Genomic DNA, 19,987 nt, shown 5'->3' with positions numbered 1-19,987 from the left:
CAGAAATCCATCTGTAAAGTGAAAATTGAAGCCATGCTGAATGACATTTAAGAAAGTTATAATCATGTGAATGCCATTTGCTTCTAACTAGTAACTGGAGACATCCATCATAACATGGCACATTATATGACACATGTCACTATATGACAGTTAAAGGGATGATATAGTTCTGGCTGAGATGAGGATTCAGGTTTTAACTTTTTGTGAGACAATTGGAAATGACTTACCGGTATATGAAATATTAAAGATCATACAATTCTAAGAGCAGTTCAGTTTATTTGATGAAAATTGGTTTTGAAATGGCTGAGATATCCAAAAACAAAGTAAAACAAAGTGGTCCTAATAAAAGGTGGGACCCACCTTTTAATAGGAACACTTTGTATTTGGATATCTCAGTCATTTCAAAACCAATTTTCATCAAATAAACTTTGAACTCCTCTTTGAATCATTATGGTCTTTAATATTTCATATAAGTGGTTTTCAATAATCTCACAAAAAGTTAAAACCTGAATCCTCATCTCACCCAGAACTATGGGACAGAAATATTATGAACAGTCTGAGCAGGCATGAACTAAATTGTCAGATCTCAGAAATCAGAACCATCATTACTGGATGCAAACATGGAGCATTCGTATGCTTTACTGTAATAGTGGATATTTTTGCACGACTAATTTTTCGCACTCGGCCGGGTAAGCTGAGTTTTGCATGTTTTTAATTTTGCTGAAAAAGGACATCAACTACTGAAACATACATTGTATATGGCAAGCATAAATATTTGTGTGCTTTTATTTTTGCGCTAGTTTCTGGTTGCATGAAATGCGCAAAAATTTCAACACCGCGAAAATTTCCACTTTTACAGTACAGAGCAGCTCAGTGCCAGGGTAGAGATATTGCAATACACAGTCTGGATTCTGTATTGAGTTGTGGTACACGAAAGAGCCTAGTTTGTAAGTCATTTTGCAGTTCACCTTCAGTGGATGGCATTCCAGTTGTGCTCATTATTTGGATTCAAGCATATCATTTGCAGAAGAATATTTCAAACCACGTTCCCACTCTTGTATCAGTACTGGTAGATTCTCTCTGCTACAGTATGACTTTATAACTTCTTGGTGATTTTCAAATAGAGGAGTTTTGAAAGTTCTGCTTCCAGAGGAACTCGGGGTGGTACGCAGGTCCTTCCACGCAGTTCTTAGTACATGTGTAGACCAAAAGGGTCCCCCAGTCTATGCTGTCCCCAAGACTGTCCACATCCAGATGCCTCAAGAGCTGGGGCAAGACCTGCACAGCCAACAAAAATCCACCAAACATGGTAGTACATCGTATATATACTAAACTGATAGTATAAACATTCAAATGAATGATGCTAAAAGATTTATAAATCTATATCTTGTCCCACTGCAAGTTTCCTGGAGGTTTCAGGGACTGCGGGTGCTGAAATCCTTAATTTTATTTTGCTCAGAACTCACAGTGACCATCAGATATAAGTTTGCAAGTGAACACAACTTTGAGAAGTTTGTAGGTTATTGGGCCTTAATGTTGTCACCATACACACAGATTATGCAAAATGTTGTTTGGTATCATTTGCATAAAGCAAAAATGCAGAAATCTACAAAATTTGGATTTTCATTCTTTTTATAATACAGTATGTGTAATCATTATTATTATTATTCCTACCACCTGACCTGGTTTCAAAGAGGTCCTTCCAAACTAACATGACCCATTATTAAGAGCTCTTTGAAGAAGTGCTTCTAGGAATATTACTCAAATAGTTTTTTTTTTTTTTTTTTTTTTTTTTTTTTTTTGGGGGGGGTGTTTTTTTTCTTGTGTGTTTAACCAGATTACTGTACTACAACTGCATATTGTAGATTTTAAAGCAAACTCCAAAGGAATCTTCAGAATAGTATTTTCAGGTATATATTGAATATTGCATGATATCATCACTTTCAGGCCAAAAAAAAAAAAGAAGAAAGAAAATAAGTAAGTGAAAAGTTTGAAGTTTGTCATTTACAATAATTAATCGCTTTAAACACTGGTGAAGAACTTTCTTGGGAAAAAAAAAAAATATAAAAACCTTTACCTGAAACTCAAACTGCCTTCGAGCTCCACACTGACATGGTGGAATATCCTCTTCTGCTGCTTGCTGGAGTGCAGATACATGCAACGGCTCTCCTCCCTTTTGATAGCGCAGTACCTGTTAGTTTAATAAAATATATTTAATGCACTCTTGTCACTGCTGTTTTGCAAACGGCTCATGCTCATTCATAATGATGACAGGATGATTAACATTACTTGAATTCTTATCACTTTTAGCAGCTATTCTTTGCACAGATGTGTTACACCGTATAGCTATCCCCATGATTTTGTGTAATTTATCAATTGAATATGAGGAATGACATGGAATTGTCTTACTCCTATGGTATGGGAGGTGATCCCTCTAAATGACAATTATTTCTTTTCTGAAAAAAAAAAAACATTTGCAAAAGGTGACTGTGTAAAAGAAAGGAGTTTATGTGAAAGAGAAATAAATAATCTAGTGGCCATTTACAAGAATATTTTACTGTAAACAATTTTTTGAAGATAACAGTGGTAAGAGAACATAAAAACATCAATGTACTTTGGTATATCAAATTATCATTTTAATAAAGAAAGCTGACCGGTAAATACCAAGAGTCCATCAAAAATACTTCTCATCAATGGGCATTTTCATTAAATTTGGCAAAGTACAGTAATATAAGTTTCATGTCACCTAAATGATATGCGGGAACCATGTTAAATATAAAAATAAATGCACAATGTATTCTCTTCACCCAACAAAAGAATGTTCATCACATTCCACGCGATGCATTCTTCAAGGCAGACAGACTTTTTTGCCACAATGTCAAAACCCAATCTATCATTTGGGGTTTGTGTGTTAACAAAGCATTATTGGGACAACCAATATCCAGGGAACATCAGTGTCATGACCAAACCATTATGATAACAGATGGTTTGACATCCATGTACATCCGCCATCTCTTCAGTGAATATCATGACATACATGTACGTTTTCTTGTACTTTAATTCAAATGGTGTTCTTTTGTAAATTGTGGCAATTGCATCCATAACAACCACAGGGAATCTAGTCAGTAGCTGTATCTTACCTGGTCTGGATCACTGGCTATTCTCTTTTTAAAAGCCATAAATTGTCTGTCATCATCTGTTTCTCCCTTTGCCATTGACTCCAGATCTGCTTCCTTGAAGTTATTCCTCTTTAGTTCGCTGATCAAATTTTCTGTACGCTTCACCCTTTGCATTTCTGCAGACACGAGAGCAGAATCCCTTTCTTTGTCATCTGTCCTTCCTTCATCCTCCTCATCACTCTCTTCTTCATTTTCTTCTTCTGTCACAAGTTCATACTCGGGGAAGAGAAACTTGTTGGAAGTGGCAGAAATGATGCCTGTGAAATTTGTATGAGTTACAGCAAAATTATCAGATATATTCTCACATTATATGAACCCAATTCTTAAACAGATGAAGATGTATCAGTAAATGACTTACAGATGAAGATGTACAGTATCTGGATCTGTAAATGACTTGTTGAAGTTTATACTGTTAACATGTCTATACAAAATATTAGCTATAACTGGGAATCACATAATCAAACCAAGCATTTATCACTATGTATAAACTCAAGCAAGGGGTCATACAATGTACAGTTGACTCCTCAGGAACAGGCAGTTTTCTTTTGTTATGCCTTTTACAGTATCAAAATTTTGTTAGAACTTAAATACCGGGTAAACACCACCAAAAAATACAGGTAGAGCTGATCATGTTGGGGCCTGAATTTATGCTTCCTTGTAACCAGAATTTTGTTATAACAATGTTTGTTTTAACGAGAGTGCACTGTAGATGACAGAAGTATAGAACCAAAGATGATCACGAACACTGAAGTTGATTATGAAGGATGTCTACTGTGAATACTGAACTCTGAACAAGATAGGCTTTAGGCACCCTACATGTAATTGTATTGTCAAAGTCATGAAGTTGCATAGACAGATGACTGATTTACATACAATTAAATTTCTTTGTGCAGAGTCAGTCAGATAAGGGTCTACTAAGCTAACGTTAGACACTATGAGTATGAAAAACATGTATATCCGTAATTGATGTACATGAATGTCCACAATTGTCAGAATGAATCTATCAAACGTTTAACACAATATAAAGTTTACCTGTAGGCTGTACATAATGTCAACTAAACACTTTTAGTACCTTGTCCTTTCCCACACGTAGTCTTGTGTCCTGATTTCCAGTCTTGAATTTGGTGATCCTTTGAGCAATATGCTGTTGTATGACAACGTCCACATTTTGTTGTTCCTGCATTGCAACCACAGACTGCGCATAAATTGACTCCAAACTGCTCTGGAGAAATTAAGTCCTCGGGCAGGATCTCTATTTCGTCATCCGGAGGCTCGTAACTGAAGTACGGATTTCTCCTTGGCAACTGGCATCTAAGAACAGTGAAAGGAGTATTACGCTCTTGATGGCATGCTGGGTTTCTGCAACAGAAGATGTAAACGTAGCGGTGAAAGCAACTCTCAATTTCTACCTCTGTTAGTTCTGTGTTTGCGCACGTGTCCTGTTCATCAGGTGGAGAATACACTTCCAGTAAAAATGTCATCACTTTGCCACATTGTCCGCACGACAGGGTGTTGACACCTGGCACATCTGTCAGATTCAACCAGGCCGGTTTTCCACCGACTTTACTGGGGAAAAATTGGCTGGTGAGACGCCATTTGGCCGTCTTCTCCACAAAGCCTAGTTCGACTAGATTGGCTTTGTCTGTTGTATGTATATAGATAGAATATGAATAGACTGTAATGTAATTTCATAAGGCACAGTTTCTAAAAAAAATAATTTTTAGATTTATATTATTTTTTAAATATTATTCATAACCTATATTTGGAATATATATCGTATAATTTAATCATAAAAACAAATAGAATTTCCTCTAAGGTGGTTGACGAGTTATTTTTAGAACTGACGACCAAGAAAAACACTGGAAAAAAACTCGCGGACGTACACAGAAGGTTAAATTTACTGCGGGCGAATACTGAGCTAATTTGACCCTACTTCTATTCTCTAGCCACTACAACCAAAATATGGAGCTACCAACATCATCATCTTTTCGTCTTAATACTGGTGATCTTATCCAGCAGGTAAGATTGGTCTTTATACGCATAAATGAAAGAATATATGGGGCCTAAATGTAGTTGCGATGGGACGTCCGTCTGTAGTGTAAACAGGCGTAGGGTGCGACCCGTATTAGTCCCGTACGCTGTAAATTGTGTGTTATCCAAAGGTATATGATTATGATTGCCCCTATCTCAGTATCTGATCTCCATCTTCATCGCATCGTTTGTAATAGAATCTACGATTGTCTTGTCTTTGTTGTTTGTACTGCACCAATCGCTGCTTGGCTATAAATGTATAAATGCATAGATCCAAGTAGTATAGGGTTCCATATAATTATAGATCTAAATTTAGAGGGAAGATGTCGACTAATCATAAAGCCGATTGGATTTTCTACTATCTATTCTAGTCTACTCTATTCTAGTCATTGAATAGGAAAGACATGGTCTACAATTTACGTTTCCTTTTGATTCCATTAAAAAAAAGGGATGACATATGTAGTGAAAATTTATTTGCAGGTTGGTGGCAAAGTTATGAAAGACAGAAGGGTCCTATGTAATTTAACAGGTCTAGATAGAGTAAAATATCCCGTTTGCGGCAGTTTAAGCATTGTTAAAGGGTTTTTCCAACTTGTAAACAAATCAGGCAAATTATTTTCAACCATTTCATATATCATAGACAAGATTATTCATTAACGCAATTGTTTTCATAAAAGAAATTTACCATTGACCAACGCAGTTTTCATGATTTAACCAGGGCAAAACCCGGCACAATTTTTGCCGATAAGGGCGATATGCGACGTAGTATTTCTGCTTGCGGCACGATGTACAATCCCTATGTAATACGTGCGTGCTCCGCGATCTTTAGCTGAACGCCTTCACATGTCTCGCAAACATTGGGTAAGCACCAATTCCCATTGCGAAAGCACATGAAAATAGCGGGCGCACATGCATTGGCCGCAAACAAGATCGCAATTCTGGCGGTGTTGTTGATGTCTTTCTCGTGTTTTTCTCATTTTTTTTCGATGGTAACATCCACTTTCTGAAAAAAATGGCGGCCCACATCGGCTCACGAAAGTTCTATTTTACGTGAGGATATATTTTCAAAATCCATGAACATCGAGAAAACGACAAAAAATCCAGTTTCTTGGACCATTGTTTCTTAGCTGTTATGTTAAGAAGTACTGAAAATTTCATTTTGGATGCGATATGTTGTCATTTAGGTGAGAAAATTTCACTTTCGTCAGAGATCGTGCCCATTTTATCGGTTGGTTTTTGTTGATTGCTAGTGTGTTAGTATATGTGTAGTGTGCATGTAACAGTGCAGTGCTGTGTTTAGCGGTATATTACCGTGTATGTTGTACCTGCCGCGAACAGCTGCACGGCCGCATACTGCTGCACTTACTCTATAAGTTTTGAGTTCTACTGTAGATATGCCAAATATTTCATGAGGTTTTTTTTTTCATGAATTTCGCGTGTCAGCTGCTATTCATGAAATTAAAAATGCAAAATTATTGACTCTAACGCCGACAAGAATGTGACTTATGCGTACATGTATATATTTTACCGTTCAGTACAGGACTCCACGATCCTCCGCAAATTTAACCACTCCGAAATTGTCAGGAAGTCCCGATTCGCGAAAATTTAGGCTCGTGAAATATATAGAGGTTTATGGCGTATAGACATTCTGTTTTGAAAAAACATGGAAAACTTAACAGTCGTATCATCTCCCACCATTCTGTTTTGTTGGATTCTATATGTTATTTCTGTATTTTTTTTCATTTACTTCTTTACGCAACGCCAACTTAAACGTGGATTCAAAGTGCACACTGTTTTTAGCCAGGCTGAAATTAGAGATGGTCTAACCAAGGAGGTTCAAGAGATGGAGTAACAACAGTGTAATACCCTTTGATCCCATCTTCAAAGCCGCCACTCAGAAATAGTTGAAGCATGTGCCAAACAGGATCTGCCGTGCAGATATGAAGACAATTGACTCGTGTCTCATGTTGCTTAAAGGGGAAGGCTAGTAACTGATCAGTGGGAATCAGTGGAAATGCTGGGAGATGATTGTTCCAATCCTTATGGGATTCATTCAAGAGTACATTGTATATCTATTGTTGAGTGAAAATTATTTGCTTCAGAATGGTCTCATATTCAAGTAATGTGCAGTTTAATGCCCCGTCACTGACCAGGGACGCTTACCTGGAAACATTAAACTGCACATTACTTGAATATGAGACCATTCTGAAGCAAATAATTTTCACACGACAATAGATATATAATGTACTCTTGAATGAATCCCATAAGGATTGGAACAATCATCTCCCAGCATTTCCACTGATTCCCACTGATCAGTTACTAGCCTTCCCCTTTAATCACCAGCCACTTTCAAAGGAAGATATATCTTTGTGATGGTAATTACTTTTCGCTATTCCTTCTTATAAAAGGTAGGTGGTACATACATGAGGATAGAAATTGAGCAAAAAATGCTGAAATGAAGATGAAAATTACTCGACTGAGCATACCTGGGCACTTATCTGATATATCTATCAATAAAGAATTATACTTGAAGATTATTCCATATTAGTTTCATTTGTGGAAAAACCAGCTTTCCAGGATGGTACAATTTTAAACATTTTCACATGATACAGCTCTGATTTACACTTCTGCGCAAATTTCTGGACAGAATTGACTTTTGTTTTACATGCTTTATTATTAAGTGAAATTTCATTTCATTTAATAAATTAATAAGCAAAATATGGCCAACATTATGATAACGTTCAAAATGAATCTTCAGATTGCTCAGCAAGAAGGCGGCGTCGAACATCGATCATCAAAGGCACAAGTGCACCTGTGGAATTCTTTTGTACATCAATAGAAATCTGACAACTGTTTGAATAATTACAGCCAGTTAGAACTCCATGTATAAAACCTCATTGGTCTAACTCAACCCCAGCTCTACTACATGTAGCATGGGGTTAGCAGAAAAAATACACTGGGCAGCAAAAGAAAATACATGTACCCACTTCTGTCAAAGGCCGCACACAAAAATTCACCCCCTAGAAATAAACAATTTTTGTACACAGGTATGCTGCAATATCCATTAGTAATCACATACCCAATAGCAAGTGATTATCTTTATTACAAAAAAAAATGACATGCACTGCATCTTGGTCACTGAATCAAAAGTCACCAAATGAAACAGAATGAGCCTTACAAGTTGTAAATGCAAAAATCAATGTCACAGGACATAAAAAAGCAGACACAAACATCAATTTTCAATAATGTATATGTCCTCCTCGTGTCTGGACACATTCCAGGCATCTCTAACTTATGCTCTGGACAAGCTGTCTGGTGTAGTCCTGGGGAAGTTCCGTCCATTCCTCCTGCAGAGCTTGGATCAATGTTTGCCGATTGACAGGAGGCTGTTCCCTTAATCGCTGTTCATTTGTCAGATGTGGCATAATTTTCCTGATGGAAGCTTGCACAGACCAGAGTAAAGTAATGTCCGGTCTAAAGAGCTAACTGATTTTATTCTGAGAATTAGCATAATCAGGAAGGATAGCATCCCTAATTACAGAATACACTCAATCATTTTGACAAAACAGGTGTTCACTTTGACATATTGGTTGTTTAGAAATGTTGTCCATTCAGTGGCCATTTTTTTGCGTGGTGGAAATTGCTTTTGTGCAGTGGCGGATCCAGAGGGGGGCGCAACCGGCACACACCCCCCCCCCCTTTATTTTTCGTGAAAAACAAAAGAAATAAAAAGACAAAATATGAAATGAAACCCGGAAGTGCCACCAGAAATATTAGTCACGCCCCCCCTTTACAGAATTCCTGGATCCGCCCCTGTTGTGTACGACTTTTGATTCAATGACGAAGATGCTGTGCATGTCAAGTTCTTCTTTGTTATGAAGGCATTCACTTCCTTATGTGCATGTGATTGGTTAGGGGCATTGTAGCACACCTGTGTGCAAAAATTGTTTATTTCTAGGGGCTGAATTTTTGTGTGCGGCCTTTGACAGAAGTGGGTATCGGGTACTTTCTTTTGCTCTCCAGTGTAGATCTACCTGCTGTAGGATGCTAGGAATGACCTTTTTATTTTGTACTCAAGACCACACTATAGATCTACAAGAAAAGAACAGTCTACATGGAATCGTGAAAATGTCCAGTTGATTTGCACACAAGAGTTTGAGTTTTTTTCTCCAATTATTTACAATTATTAGTAAAAGCTAACTGGAGTGAAATGGCTAATGGTAATACCTATTTTTCCAAAGTACTGTTACAAAGGCTTTTTAAGAGGCATGAGATGAAGTATGGTTGTTACTTCACATCAAGTTTTGGAGTGTAGTAATTAGATATCCAAGAAATTGAAGCACAATACTGTGTCAAATGTACCTCTCGCTTTACAGCTGTACTTGCATATTAAAATCTAAGGAGGGACTACAAGAATACAATTGCTTAAATTTGTGCGCACTGTATAATGACCCTATTTCTGCAGCCATACAGGAAGCAAACAGTGATAATTTTTACTTTTTCATTCATTAAAATTGAAATGTGATTCTGAAGCCTGAGAAGATTATTTGGTCTCATGTTTTGATATGTTTTGTTTTATTTTTGTCCTCAAATAGTGTAGATTGATGATATAATATAGTATGGACCAATTGATGTTTTACACTGCTTATCACACACTGCTGTACATGTAGATCGGACTGCTGGCTTGGCTGAACAAAGGAGATGAAGGGAAGAAGCTGTACCAAACCATCGCAGGGTTTCGTGTTGGGCATGAGCTGTGGGCTAGGCTGAGTGGACAGGATGAACTTGAAGCATACAGGGTAGGAAACATTGCATGATGCATATTAACCCTGTGATGTGATGTCTAAAGATACAGTGCACTCCCGTTATAACGAAATGCTCGGGACCGGCAGTTGTCTTTCGTTATAACGAAATTTCGTTATAACCGAACAAATACAATATATAACGAAAACAAGGAAACCACGTATATATATCATATTCTGTTCGCTGAATACTCATCATACACTGGAAAGCTATGTGAAATGTGATGGGATAACTGTATTACAATAATAAACGCAAGTTCCCCTCAGAAACTGTGCGTGACACAAGGAGCGAACACACAGTGGTGTGAAGCGTTCACCCATGCAGAGACGATATAATATGCTTGTTCCACTACGTATTTTCGAAAGCAATTCGCATTTCGTTATAACGGAGCACATTTCTTTTGTTTTTCTTTGTCTATGGCGCTCGGAAAAGACTTCGTTATAACAGGAATTTCGCTATAACCGTGTTTGTTATAAGCGAACTTTGTACCATAGACTTTAATGGTGATAATTTTGGGACCAGAAGATTTACTTCGTTATAACGAAATTTCGTTATAACCGTGTTCGTTGTAACGGGAGTGCACTGTACTGTGATTCCCTGTAGAGTTTATACATGGTACACCCTATAGTAGATGAATCTTGTCTTTTCTAGCAGAGTCTGTCTGACTGTCTGTCTGCATCATTAAAGGACAAGTTCACCTTTATAAACATAAGGATTGAGAGAATGTAGCAATATTAGTAGAACACATCATTGAAAGTTTGAGGAAAATCAGACAATCCGTTCAAAAGTTATGAATTTTTAAAATTTTTGTGCAGCAACCGCTGGATGAGAAGACTACTGCAGTGTATGAATAACTTGCGTACAACAATATAAGGAAAATATAAAGAGAATTTCACAAAATTCCATCTTTTGAAAAAAGTACACATTCCCCTGACTCGTTACCGACAAATGTTATGGGCAATATTATTCCCTCTGCCTTTAGAAAGAGGCAAGTCAAGAGCTCTTTTATTATGCGAAAAAAGTGAAAATATGTTGAATTTTCTTTTACATTTTCTTTATACTGTTGTACGCATATGACTCACAAGCTGTAGTAGTCTCCTCATCCAGCGGTTCCAACACAAAAATTTTAAAAATTCATAACTTTTGCATCGATTGTCCAATTTTCCTCAAACTTTCACTGATGTGTTCTACTAATATTGTTGCATTCTCTCAATCCTTATGTTTATGAAGGTGAACTTGTCCTTTAAGTCATGTTTTCCAAAGTTTATGTGTGGTGTATCATAATTGTATCCTTTCTGTTGTTTGGTCTCATCATTTCTGCTCAGGCACAATTCATCGGTGCAGTTGTGGACTACGTCAAGAAGCATCCCAAAGCCAGCCAAGATGATATAGCCAAGGAGGTAGCAAAACAAATCGAGATATTCACCAGAAATGTTGAAAATATGTAACCACCGGTTCAGTGTATAGTTGTAGTATAATAAGTAATATTCAGCTGCAATGTCGATAATTCACAAAATGAGAATGACCGGCGTCAAAGTTTGACAGGACTTCCTCTTTGAGCTTGTAGCAAGATGAGGTCACCTTAATTGCTCTTCAGTATGCCAGTGATGTATGGCTGTATATCAAAGTGGATGTGTGTTTTTAATGGACAGTACAGATGATATACAAGTGTAAATGTATACCCAAGGGTATTGCCAACTTGGTTTTCCATGTGTATCATGTGGTACGTGTACATGAGCAAAGAAACAAGATGAGAGACCAGCAATACTCTCTGTATCAGCTGTGACAGCTGGTACTATTTACAAGTTACTATCATTGATACTTGGTGTGCTAGACAAGCTTGTGAGAATCACTTTCAAGAAAGAGCTTTAAAATCATAGTTATCTAAACACAGATGTAGCCATGTTTACTGAAGGGGACTACTACACTGTACACTTGTACACTCATGTGACAACATGTGCATTCCTTTCGAGGGAGTATCATAATGCATTGCAATTGCATATTCATCATAATAGGGGAGAAACCAAACAATTCCATTGCAATACTTTTTGTTTTTAATGGTAGACCGTAAACTCTTGACATATTGGTCAGCTGTCATAAGGGCATATAAACTTAATAGTGATAACAATGATGAATGCAAAATATTAATTTTCCAGAGAAAGCCAAGTTGATATCTTCTACTATTCACACAGCTTGACTGTCCTTCAAATTGATGATGGTCAGTTTGTTGGTCAATACATGTTTACGAGCTGTCTCTGCCTTTTACCCACCTACTTAAAAGTAAAGTGTCCCTTATTGCAGCACATTTATCATCTTGTGCAAACCTATTGACCATTTCATTTAGGGTGTTTTAATGTACGTTGCAAAAATCAAAGGTAACTATAGCAACAATTTTTAGCCTATTGGCTGTTTGCCTAGCTGCTGCTTTGGTACCCATGATTATTACAACTTGCAATAATTCTAAACCTCTTAAAGAAGTTCAACCCCTATGGTGCTGAAAGGTATAACATCCCAGGAGAGTGTGATTTATTGTATCATTAGTTGGAGTGAGGGAAAGCGTCAATGCATATTAAGACATTCGCTGTGTATGTCAACAGAGATTGTCGGAAGCCTTCCTGGTACTGTCATTGCGTATCTCATTACTGATACATTCTAAGAATTATCCTGCCTGTGTAATGTCATACAGTGTATATCACTTCTCACAGCAGTGAAAATGAACACACAGTGTAAAAAGCTATCGAGAAGTGCTATTCATATGTCTGTGAATTTTGCCCCAGTGAGGGATTCAACATTGTATATTGTATTTTCATTTTATAGTTGATGGGTTGAAGTTTTCATCATCTTTGAACAAGAAACAATGGAACATTGTGTGTTGAATATTCAAAACACACCATTGCAATGCTATTCAATGCATTCTCACATAGTACAGTCAAATTACATGAAGTTCATGCACATTGTGGATATATAAATGAAAGTTTATAAAAGTTACTTTGAAACAAGCACATTAATGTGGGGATATATTGTATGATATACAAGTACATTTTATAGTGAGACATATCATGATTACTGATTACTTTATGCATGTAGTATGACCAAGTGTTTTGTGTGCTATGCCTCTGTCGGATAGAATTTGTATTCATAAGTAGAATCAAAAGGTTAAAAGGATTGAAACTGGAAGAATGGGTGATCTGTAGTGATTATTCTGCATGTTCTTACTATGAAGAAAGTACTATTTTGAATGACAATAGTTAAAAAATACAATACATATTAAAAATTTGAGCAAAATATCTTTAGAAGAAATTGCAACCATTTGAATGTTATTAAATCAGTTGGCATGTTGTCGAATTGGCAATCAAGATAACTACTATAGTCCATGTCATTGTAGATACGCATATAACATTACAAAAGTAATACTGCTTTTTTATAATGAAATGCCATCGATTTCACCCTGCCTTCATGATTCTGATCTACATGTAGGCCTTTATTCCTACCCAATGTACCTGACATTCTAGTGTACACCAAACTGCATTATTCACATCTTGGAAAACACCACAAACATTATCTGTGTGTGAGTTTGGGTGTAAAGCAAGCTGGGTAACAGTGTCTTTTGAAAAAGTTGGGTTTTTTTGTTACCTTCATGACTATATGTGAATGATTTACTGACATTCAAAATGTTTTAATTGCCTCTACAGTCTAGTTTTAATCAAATTTTACCCACTAAACTCTTTCTTGGAGACAGTTTTTTCCCTTCCAAGTCGTGGGCTAATTTTGTTGCAGAAGTTATTGCCTTGTCATTTGACTGACGCCTCTGCATATCCTGTAAATGTAGCTGGTTAAATTCATTCCATCTGCACAAAGTCATAAAGAAATCAAACAGAATTTGTCAATTTGGGGGAGCAAGAGAAATTTTCATCTTCTAAATGTTGCCAATTTAAGAATCACATAAATGTGGGAATTGAGGCTTTTACAAAATCTGTAGTTGACATATTTGTGTATAATGTACTAACCAGAAATGGTTCATATGATACAAATTTATTTCCAATACCTTAAGAAACACAGTAAATAGTGAATAGTGAAATAAAAACAAAATGATTAGGCACCAAACCACAGTAAGATGGGTTGTTTTTGTTTTTTTGTGTGTTTCAAATGAACTCATTCAAGAAGTTCTGTAGGTGGTAATACCCAATGGGAAGCAAGCAATGTGTTCAACATTGTTATGTATGCACAATTCATTTCCTGTACAAATGTACTTTGTATGTTAAGTTTAAAAATATATAGACCAATGTGTATAATATTTTTATGGCCTATTCACACATCATCTCAGTGAATTTTATGTCTTTCATAATTTGCTTGTGATGGCTGTAATTATGATTGTTATAATAGTTTTTTTTATATATCTGTGTAAGTACTTTTGTGTAATAATGTTGTACCAAGGAGGTAGAAGTCTTTTCCACCTCCCTGGTTGTACTGCATCATTTTGTTGAAAATTAAAGGTATATAAACCTATTATGCAGTCGTCTTGTCACAAATATGTCTACATGTACATGTAGTTGTTCTTGTCATATTCGTCATCCAGCACAAACACACACACACACACACACACACACACACACACACACACACACAAAGAATTGTTACGGCTGTCATTAGGTGATTTGTGATCATCATACATCAACAGAAAGCAGTGGACAGCCACTAGCCCGCGTAGCTTGCCCGGAACGGTGTGACATGGCCTTAACCACAGTGGAGTACATTACAGCATGCAGCAACATGCACTGATGTTACTTGATGGCATGCAGACAGTTTTTGCTGCGACAGAAAGATGGCTACAATCAAAACATGTCTCGCGAAGAGTTGCACTTTTATTAATACCCATAAATTACTGGGTAAGTATTGTGATCAGGAATATAACAAATGTAAGTTAATGAGTTCACAACATGGACATGATTCATACAGTCTAAACCTTTTGCATTCACAGCATTTTGAATTTTAGGATACTTGACAGGCTGTTCAGCGAAAATTAACATTAACATTACCAAACAGATGCACAAAAGAGAGACTGGATTGATAAGTACACACTGTACCTGTGTACAAATGAGCAGAGAAAAAGAAATAAAACAGTACATTATCCAAGACAGTTGAATGCTAACTTGCTTTGAGAGAAATAGATACCTAACTGTATGGGTGGGATATGTTATCTATACCACGCAGAACCTTTGGTGCATGTTTCACACACATGTTCACATACAATTATGTCAACCCTGTATCATTCACGATGATCAAAAAAAGTACATCTTATGTGAGGGAAGGTTGATACATGTACTCAAACTGCCCCTACACACAAACGAAAAAAAATTGACGATAATGAAACTTTCACATACACATTTTGACTTGAGAAAAGCTGATGCAAACAACGTACACCACACATACTGCTACATGTATGTTTAATACTACACTTAACTTAATCTACAAGTTATACACACTCTGTGGCATTAAGACTCATTTGCAAAGACGTCCTCTGCTGTATTCCAAACATCACTGCAAAGTAAGTTTACTTCAGTTGTCAATGAGAAGTATAAATTAAAGAGAAAAATCAAATAAGGTGAAGAGAGAGGCCTACTTTGCTAACATCATGCGGTAATTGTAGAAGTGTGTAAGTCATAATTGTTTACATTCTTCACTGCATATATCAATGCAAAACCTCTTCATAGGTCACACAGGTTTCAGTTCAATGTGATTGACTGTAAGAGAGAAACATCACACACAGAATTGAGGTGAATCCTATTACATGTACCATTACGAGATTACATAATTCTATCTATCATTCACTTAAATGGGAAATCAAGGTGTAAGCTTTCTTATTTTAGTAGTTATGAGCACAAGAGGGCAGTATTTAAATCAAGTTATGCAAAAACTTTACATGACAATCTACAATGTGCGATGACTCGTCCACTCCAGAGATAGCTTTATGGCACTAGAATTTGGCTTGTATTCAACCATCTTAATTCAATCCAGGGGCACAACTACATCAAGCATATACATGTAGGTACACAAACAATCAAGGTTTCCTTTTATTGTATATTTTACAGTATACTGTAAAAGTGGAAATTTTCGCGGTGTTGAAATTTTTCGCAAATTTCGCACACAACCTGAAACTAGCATGAAAATAAAAGCACACAAATATTTTTGCTTGCCATATGTTCCGGTAGTTGATGTCTTGATTCTGCGGAATTAAAAACATGCGAAAATCTTCTTACCCCGCCAAGCGCGAAAAATTAGTCGCCCGAAAATATCCACTTTTACAGTATTCCTTGTGAAGCTGATAGTGACGACAGCTTGTAGTAGATTATGGTATCACTGTCAAAACTTGTACAAAATAATAATTTATAAAAACTCCTGTCCAACACAAATAACTAATCTCACTGACAGCAAAACAATCAATTTCTCCCCTTGTACATGCACTTTGTGCCAATATCACATTTAGAAGCAAAATTGATTTAGGAAGACAGCAAAAAAAGGTGAATATTTCTCTCCTGATCCAGGTCTCAATTTGGTAGAAAAACATTATCAAAGACTTTCAACTGACAACTAAAGATATCTAGATGAATATTTGCAGTCTAAGCAGCTAGGCAAACGGCAATAATCTACCCAAAATATTTTTCTTGGTAATCATAGTACTACCACATGAAATAAAAAAAATAATAAAATGAAAATTGCTTGAGATGAAAAAAACAAACAAAAGGGAAGAGAAATCTGTACTTTTATCAATTTTCTTCCACAGGACACTGGCAGAAATGCATGAACTCCCATACAGGCCGATACAGCGGCATTGAATGCACACATTTACCAGTCTCTGATATGTCTACTAGTGAAATTCAAGGTATCTTTTCTTTTCACAACAATCACCATGAATATAAGTTTACATCTACATTTGAAAAAGAAAAAAAAAGAAAGAAAAATGAGCCAGAACAGAAGATAATAAATAATATTTCAAATGTATCTACTTCCTTACTGTGTTTTTGTTTTTCTTTTGTGTGGGGTGGGAGAAGTTGGACAATTTCAAGTATAACACTGTATACTACTGAAAATAAACATACATGAAATATTGATATATTTCATATCACAGCATGGAGCATATTTAAAAGACCTGTAATATGTAGTTGATTGCGTGCAACATTTTGATTTCATCATATACTAAATGCAAAATAAACAAAGCTACGACTACTCTTATGATATGAAAATATTCTTGTTATTGGAAGTATGCTATTATCATGCAATTTTCAAGAGCAAATAGAGTAGCAGCTTTCCAGACCTGAAACATAATATCCTTTTCATTTCTTCTATAATAGCAAAGTCAAAATCAATCCATTTCATCGTGCACTTTTCTGTATACATATTTTGAAAATAACTGGAATATATTGTACAGCACATACATGTATCACATATAACTTTGATAGACGGTATACATATAGTACCCTCAAGTACAATTCTCATCAAAATTTACACACCTAGTATTAAGATATAGACCATTTATATACATAAGAGCACAATCTGTCGCATGACAAAAACAAATAAATAAATAAATCACTCGAAAGGCATAAAAGAAGTATGATAAACCACAGCTAATCAAACAAATTCACTTTGCCGTGACAAAGTTCCTAAAAAAATACAATGAGACATACATAGAATAAAACCAGAGGTCAAAAGAGCAGGTGACACACAGAAAGTAAAACAACAGACATGACCCCCAGCAGCACACAGGGACAACATGATTGAGTTGTGCATATAAAATACACAAATTACTGTCAACAGACTCTAAATATATCACATGCAAGTGCAGTCACACACACAGTCTTCATACTGGATAATCGTTACCAATTTTTTTTCCCCCCTTCATTTGTCTTGAGCTTCAGAGCTTCCTCAATAGATTTAAATATCAATCAAACACATATATAGCTAGGTACATACTTCTTTTGTTCCAATTTGTTTCCCTATGAATATCTCCGGCTGATCTGTTGTGGCCTTGCAAGTGCAGCTGAAGAATATTTGCCAGCATTATGAAAGTAAATGCATGCAAATTCTGCAGCCACTTTGTTCTTGTGTGAAACAAAGCACGTTGGAGCATAAAAAGTCCTATATCACTGGGCTCTCGACATTAAACAATATGGAAGCAATGCAAAAGATGGACATTAAGAAGAATTTTCTGAAGAATTGCACCAATTGATAACTTATTTGCCTTGCCAGTCACCCTGGTCTGGACTTTTTAATAGCCCTGCTCTGGTTTAGGCTTAACTATTGGTGTAAAATGAAGAATTACAAATTAAGGGGAAACAATTCATCCCTCCCCCCCCCCTAAAAAAAAGAAAAGAAAAGATTAAATCTTACGTTAATATGTCTCAACACTTGATTACAAGAATTAACAGCGACAAACATTGGAACCCACAATATACATATTCAACTGCACATGAAAATATTTCATTTCATTTCATTTCTGCTTCCTATTTCTCCATATCAAAATATTGCACTTCATATGAGTTGTCACATTAAAGGGATTACTGTATCACTTGCACTGCCTGAAAACTATTGCTCCAGCAGCTCCAATCCTTTTAGACATAAAAATTCAATTATTCAAATAATCACAAATAGCAGTCATTTTTGTTCTACAATTCTAGCATTTTAGGGCTTGGAATCATTTCTCATAAAAATTTGGATTTTTCTTTATCACCTGACATTTTAGCTTTCACAGAATATTTTCCCTATTCAAAGAGTGACATTTCTGAACAACATATTTCTCTTATTGACAAGAATATCTGTCAAATGATTTATTTTCTTATTGATTTTATGTCTTCCTTTATTATTAAAAACAAGGCAATCGCCAAATTGTGTCTCGCCCATTCGCGTACAAGGAATTAATATTTTTTATAACTCCCAGAAGTTAATTGACCTGCTTATGACCTTTGACCTTGTGGTGACCTTCAATACCCTAAGGGACATTTACCATCCAAGTTTGGTCACAAACGGACAAAGGGATCAAAAGTAATGAGCCATAATCGAAACGCGCCATAAAAACTTAACATTGGGTCCTAAAAATTTGTTGACCCCTTTCTGTGACCTTTGACCTTGTGATGACCTTTAACTCCCCAGGGGACATCTACCGTCCAAGTTTGGTCACAAACGGACATAGGGATCAAGAGTTATGAGCCACAATCAAAACGCGCCCTAAAAACATAACATTGGGCCCTAAAAGTTTGTTGACCCCTGTCTGTGACCTTTGACCTGTGACGACCTTCACCTCTCCAAGGGACATGTTCCATCCAAGTTTGGGCACAAACGGACAAAGGGATCAAAAGTTATGAGCCATAAACAAAATGCACCCTAAAAACTTAACATTGGGCCCTAAAAGTTCGTTGACCTCTGTCTGTAACCTTTGACCTTGTGGTTACCTTCAACTTCCCAAGAGACATCTACCATCACCCAAGTTTGATTGCCATTGTAGCAACATGTGCTGAGTTATGTGTGATAAGAGAGTCTTGCAAGTAAACTTTAACGTATGACCTCAAATGACCTTTGACCTTATCATGTGACCTCTTATGGCACCATAACATGAAGGTACCCCCAGTGCATCTATGACCCAAGTTAGGTTGTAATCCAAGCAACTTATGTGAAGTTATTTGTCAAAAGAGAGTCTTGCAGGTAAACTTTAACATAGAAAAGAGGGTCTTGCACATACCCTTTTAATATATGACCTCAAATGACCTTTGACCTCATCACATGACCTCTGACAACACCATAACATGAAGATACCCCTAGTGCTTCTATCACCCAAGTGTGGCTGCCATTGCTGTAACAGTTGCCAAGTTATGCATCATAAGAGAGTCTTGCAGGTAAACTTTAACATTTGTGACGGACGACGGACGACGGACGGACGACGGACGACGGACGGACGACGGACGGACGACGGACGACGGACGGAC

General features: G+C 36.5%; 2 protein-coding genes across 2 annotated transcripts; one reads left to right on the top strand and one right to left on the bottom strand.

Annotated features, from left to right (window-relative positions):
• Positions 1-1,116: 1,116 nt before the first annotated feature.
• On the bottom strand, positions 1,117-4,871 carry LOC139745608 (programmed cell death protein 2-like). The gene is made up of 5 exons (XM_071656007.1): positions 4,856-4,871; positions 4,252-4,821; positions 3,141-3,436; positions 2,078-2,191; positions 1,117-1,278 (listed from the first exon to the last, which is right to left on the bottom strand). Exons 1-5 carry the CDS (start codon positions 4,869-4,871, stop codon positions 1,117-1,119), a joined length of 1,158 nt encoding a protein of 385 aa, XP_071512108.1.
• A 208-nt stretch (positions 4,872-5,079) lies between these two features.
• On the top strand, positions 5,080-11,743 carry LOC139744936 (uncharacterized). Its single transcript, XM_071655353.1, has 3 exons — positions 5,080-5,198; positions 9,881-10,009; positions 11,339-11,743. The coding sequence occupies exons 1-3, from the start codon at positions 5,142-5,144 to the stop codon at positions 11,459-11,461; spliced, it is 309 nt and encodes a 102-aa protein (XP_071511454.1). The 5' UTR covers positions 5,080-5,141; the 3' UTR covers positions 11,462-11,743.
• Positions 11,744-19,987: the final 8,244 nt, after the last annotated feature.

Source organism: Diadema antillarum, unplaced genomic scaffold (assembly GCF_040938485.1).
Source record: "Diadema antillarum isolate AM-2024a unplaced genomic scaffold, OU_Dant_1.0 scf00000036, whole genome shotgun sequence".
Classification (NCBI taxonomy): Eukaryota; Metazoa; Echinodermata; class Echinoidea; order Diadematoida; family Diadematidae; genus Diadema; species Diadema antillarum.
Note: the sequence above shows the minus strand (reverse complement) of the source record. Positions and strands in the feature narration are given on the sequence as shown.

Coding starts and splice junctions, on each gene's coding strand:
- LOC139745608 (XM_071656007.1), bottom strand. Junction 2,192..3,140: donor TAGCCAGTGATCCAGACCAG/GTAAGATACAGC, acceptor TTAAACTAACAG/GTACTGCGCTATCAAAAGGG. Junction 1,279..2,077: donor GAAGGCAGTTTGAGTTTCAG/GTAAAGGTTTTT, acceptor TTGGCTGTGCAG/GTCTTGCCCCAGCTCTTGAG.
- LOC139744936 (XM_071655353.1), top strand. CDS start 5,142: ATGGAGCTACCAACATCATCATCTTTTCGTCTTAATACTGGTGATCTT. Junction 5,199..9,880: donor CTGGTGATCTTATCCAGCAG/GTAAGATTGGTC, acceptor CTGTACATGTAG/ATCGGACTGCTGGCTTGGCT. Junction 10,010..11,338: donor ATGAACTTGAAGCATACAGG/GTAGGAAACATT, acceptor ATTTCTGCTCAG/GCACAATTCATCGGTGCAGT.